Genomic DNA, 1681 nt, shown 5'->3' on the forward strand with positions numbered 1-1681 from the left:
ACTCATGGGAAAGAAAAGGTTACAAAGAATATGTAGTAGTCTCTTCTTTGGGAACCATCTTCAAATAATTCTCCTCAGGGGAAAAGAGTTTTGCCTCCAGCTGTCTACAGTAGAATTAATCTGGCTTGGCAGTTACAATCCTACATAAATAACTATGTTCCTTTGAGCATCACATACCTGCATCTGAATCTAGAACAAGCTTCTGAGCAGCCACTGCACAAACCTTCTCTTCCAACTTCAAAGTTTGGAGTTCCCCAGACTGCAGAGAGAGAACAAAGTTAATAGATTAAAAAAAGCTAGGATTGCCCAGGGGCAGGGAGAAGAACAGAGACCCTCCCGGTTGACCCAAACAGTAGTGTACACATACCCTGAGAGGGTGGGCACTGCTTTTCAACAGAAGCTCTACAAAAATAGCCACCTGGAAATGGTAGTCCATTAAAAGCATGGACCCAGAGAACTTGGGCATTTTCTTCTAACCCACAGAACAAGACAGAAGCCTACCCAGAACTCCAATCTTGGTGGCTGTCTTTTTAGCTTCACAGCTCTTACTCCTGATAAATCACCTTGTGGCGAGAGGGGCAGCCGATACATTTGATAAATAAATAAATAAAGTGGAAGCAGTGTCTCTAATGCAGTTCAAGAATTGCAGAATGCAACTGGGAGCGAGCTGAAGGTCCACAAGTAAGCAGCCCTGTCATATTGACAAATCCCAGCTTAGTCAAACACTACAGGTAGTCCTCGACTTACAACAGTTCATTTAGTGACCGTTTGAAGTTACAACAGTATTGAAAAAAAGTGACTGATGACCATTTTTCACACTTTGAGCGATTGGAGCAACGCCGTGGTCATGGGATCAAAATTCAGATGCTTGGCAACTGACTCATATTTGCAGTGTCCCAGAGTTATGTGATCACCGTCTGTGACCTTCTGACAAGCAAAGTCAATTGGGAAGCCAGATTCACTTAACAACTGTATTATTAATTTAACAACTGCAGTGGTTCACTTAACAACCCGTGGCAAGAAAGGTCATTAAATTGGGCAAAACTCACTTAACAACTATCTTGCTTAGCAACAGAAATCTGGGAGCCAACCGTGTTGTAAATCTAGGACTACCTATATTTACACACCCTATTTCATGATGGTTCTTTCTCACCCGTTTGAGTGACACTTGTTTAATATCAAGACTGTATTTCTCCAAGATGGGCTGCAATGCTTCTTGCAAGGTTTTAGTCGATTTTGCCAGAATGCGGACTGTCTTATTGATAGGTATAATGTGCAGCCTGTAAAAAGAAAGGATCGGGTTGAGGAGAGATAGTAGTGGAGAGAAAAAAGGTTTATCTATGTGGTTGCTAAGAGTCAACATCAACTTGATAGCACAAAGTGAAAAAAAACCCGCTATAAATATTTTAAATGGGTATAACACATTACATACGTCATAGCCAAATCGCAGCCATCTTTTGCATCGCCTCAATCCTTCCTGACTTCTATGTGCCTATTTACAAATCGTGGTAAATACAAAGGAAAATGAGAAAGCAGCTTAGGAAAGGGGCAGAATGGCATCTCCAACCGCAGGTGTATATATGAACACAGCAGGAAGAAAAACCTTCGTATGCCGTAGATCCACTGAAATGAATTATGAGCTCTGAATTATTTATAGTGGCATAGACATTGATGCTAAAAT

General features: G+C 41.2%; 1 protein-coding gene across 1 annotated transcript in view; it reads right to left on the reverse strand.

Moving 5' to 3' along the window:
• The window catches only part of RGS14 (regulator of G protein signaling 14), a 32018-nt gene that overhangs the window by 5985 nt on the left and 24352 nt on the right, over positions 1-1681 (reverse strand). The window contains exons 12-13 of the mRNA XM_015824492.1: positions 1154-1280; positions 178-259 (exon numbers count right to left, since the gene is read on the reverse strand). Of these exons, the coding sequence (XP_015679978.1) occupies positions 178-259; positions 1154-1280 (209 nt within the window). The remainder of the gene's footprint in view (positions 1-177; positions 260-1153; positions 1281-1681) is intronic.

The sequence above is a fragment of the Protobothrops mucrosquamatus genome, unplaced genomic scaffold, assembly GCF_001527695.2.
Source record: "Protobothrops mucrosquamatus isolate PMUCROS unplaced genomic scaffold, P.Mucros_1.0 scaffold2257, whole genome shotgun sequence".
NCBI lineage: Eukaryota > Metazoa > Chordata > Lepidosauria > Squamata > Viperidae > Protobothrops > Protobothrops mucrosquamatus.